The sequence below is a fragment of the Tasmannia lanceolata genome, unplaced genomic scaffold, assembly GCF_043159265.1.
Source record: "Tasmannia lanceolata isolate RefF3 unplaced genomic scaffold, GAP_Taslan_0.1 ptg000006l, whole genome shotgun sequence".
Taxonomy (NCBI): domain Eukaryota; kingdom Viridiplantae; phylum Streptophyta; class Magnoliopsida; order Canellales; family Winteraceae; genus Tasmannia; species Tasmannia lanceolata.
The window spans coordinates 9,212,811-9,214,867 of NW_027518683.1; the positions used below are offsets into that span (position 1 = coordinate 9,212,811).

The window sequence follows — 2,057 nt, forward strand, 5'->3', positions numbered from 1 at the left end:
GCTCTTGTTTCAAATTGTAAAGAATAACTACTCTTGCAAATTGCAATCTGCATGTGCTCTTGTTTCAAATTTTGAATTTTATGGTGTAAACAAATCAAGAACAATATCAAGTGTATTGAGGCGATCAATGTTGCATCAAGATTAAGGGTGTCAATTTTGGCTCGGGCTCGGAGGGTCGCTCGAGCTCGGCTCGAAAAAAGCTCGGCTCGGCTCGTTAAAGCTCGTTAAGAATTTAATATATTTAAATATATATATATATATATATATATATATATATATATATATATATTATATATTAATATATACATTAAAAGGGTTGTCCATGAAGTGAAACGGGGGGCAAAATATGTCACTTCATTTTTGGAACCCCATTTGTTACTAGGACCACCCCCTATAGTGTAAAAAAAGTAGTCAAATTACACCAGTAGGGCTGTCCAGGGAAGATGTGGGGTGTGAACATAATATAACCCAAGCTCGGTAAGGCTCGTGAGCCTGGCCGAGCCTGACCGAGCCGAGCCTGGTTCGAGCCCGAGCCGAGCCTCACTTGTGAGCTTAACGAGCCGAGCCTGGCCAGGCTCGGCTCGTTTACACCCCTAATCAAGATGGATTTTCAATGACCATTTCAATCAAGTAATCAAATACCCAAATCAACTTATTAAGGATCATCGACACAAAACAAAAGGCCATTTCTGCAACCATGAAAAACATTGGCATTTTCTTATTTTGCTTGGGACATGGTGTAAGCCCGTTAGATGTATCTATGTGCATCTTACATCTCGATATAACATAAAAATCCAAAAGATTTATTTACATAACAGTATAAGAAGAAATCATCATCTTTTTCCTCCTGATTAAAAGTTCAGATATAAGGATTGATGTGAGAAGAATAATCTCGAATACCAGCTCCTTCCCATCCCATCCATTCTTCCCATAAATCCCAGCTTGAATCGTTCATCCCCCTCATGGTCTCATCATAATAATCTTCATCGCCATTTTCTTGGTAAGATGAATAAAACTCCCCATCTGTGTTCGATTCTCTCAGGCTTCCCATCACAATCTGCATAAATCACATAAAAAATGTCAAAATCACAAAATTAACATCAATCCAACTACTTTATATCAATTACTTACATCATAGGCTTCATTAATCCGATGAAATTGAACCCCACAATTCTTTCCTTTGCATACATCTGGATGATACTGGAAAAAAAGAATAGAAAAAGAAAAAGAACCCATCAAAACCAATCTCTGACGGATTAAAATCTCCAAAAAAAATCAAATAATGTAGAAGGTTTAGGGACAAAAAAGAAACCTACCTGCAAAGCAAGCTGTCTAAATGCCTTTTTTACTTCCTTCACTGAAGCCCCAGGTTGGATTCTTAGCGTTCTGTATTGATCTGTTAGACTAGCCGAAGAACAACAAACCCTCATGTTTCTTGTCTTCCCCTTAAAAGAATTGCCTTGAATCCAAGACCCAGATACCATTCCAATAGAACTTGCCATTTTCATCCAAAACCCAACACCCAAAAATCAAACCCAAATGTAATACGTAGACAAAAAAGATCTCAAGAACCCAACCAGATTTCTATCCAAATAAATACAACACAGATAGAGAGACAAATTTGAACAGATCAAATGACACGGTGAAATGAAGAAGACTCCTAATCCTAATTTATAAGTGAGGATAGGAAGGGTCTGAGAGGGACTCTCTCTTATCCGTTCCTAGGATTTCTGACCTGGCCTGGTTTTTTCTGTGGACGCTTTCCGTTTTCATTTCCGCAAAATGAAAACGTGGCATTTGCTGAGTCTATCGTTGGTAGGACAGCTGGTTTGGTTTATGACCTATACTTCGGCGTTTTCTTTGTTTAAAATTTGAAGAATGCTAAATTGAAGGGCGCCCTTGCACAAATCCAGCAGCAAGGTTGGATCGGCTGATTCCATTTATAGACACTGAAAAAATGCTAAATTAATGGAGATATAAGGATGATGATAAATTCGAACCATGTGGCAGACTTTAATTTTTATTTTTATTTTCACGTTAAAGGGGTGCGCATTATC

At 37.9% G+C, this 2,057-nt stretch overlaps 1 protein-coding gene across 1 annotated transcript; it reads right to left on the reverse strand.

Moving 5' to 3' along the window:
- Positions 1-686: 686 nt before the first annotated feature.
- Positions 687-1,737, reverse strand: LOC143878321 (chaperone protein dnaJ 8, chloroplastic-like). Its single transcript, XM_077380621.1, has 3 exons — positions 1,317-1,737; positions 1,132-1,200; positions 687-1,057 (listed from the first exon to the last, which is right to left on the reverse strand). Exons 1-3 carry the CDS (start codon positions 1,506-1,508, stop codon positions 860-862), a joined length of 459 nt encoding a protein of 152 aa, XP_077236736.1. The 5' UTR covers positions 1,509-1,737; the 3' UTR covers positions 687-859.
- Between the last annotated feature and the right edge of the window lie 320 nt (positions 1,738-2,057).

Coding starts and splice junctions, on each gene's coding strand:
- LOC143878321 (XM_077380621.1), bottom strand. CDS start 1,508: ATGAAAATGGCAAGTTCTATTGGAATGGTATCTGGGTCTTGGATTCAA. Junction 1,201..1,316: donor TTAGACAGCTTGCTTTGCAG/GTAGGTTTCTTT, acceptor CTTTTTTTCCAG/TATCATCCAGATGTATGCAA. Junction 1,058..1,131: donor GGATTAATGAAGCCTATGAT/GTAAGTAATTGA, acceptor TGATTTATGCAG/ATTGTGATGGGAAGCCTGAG.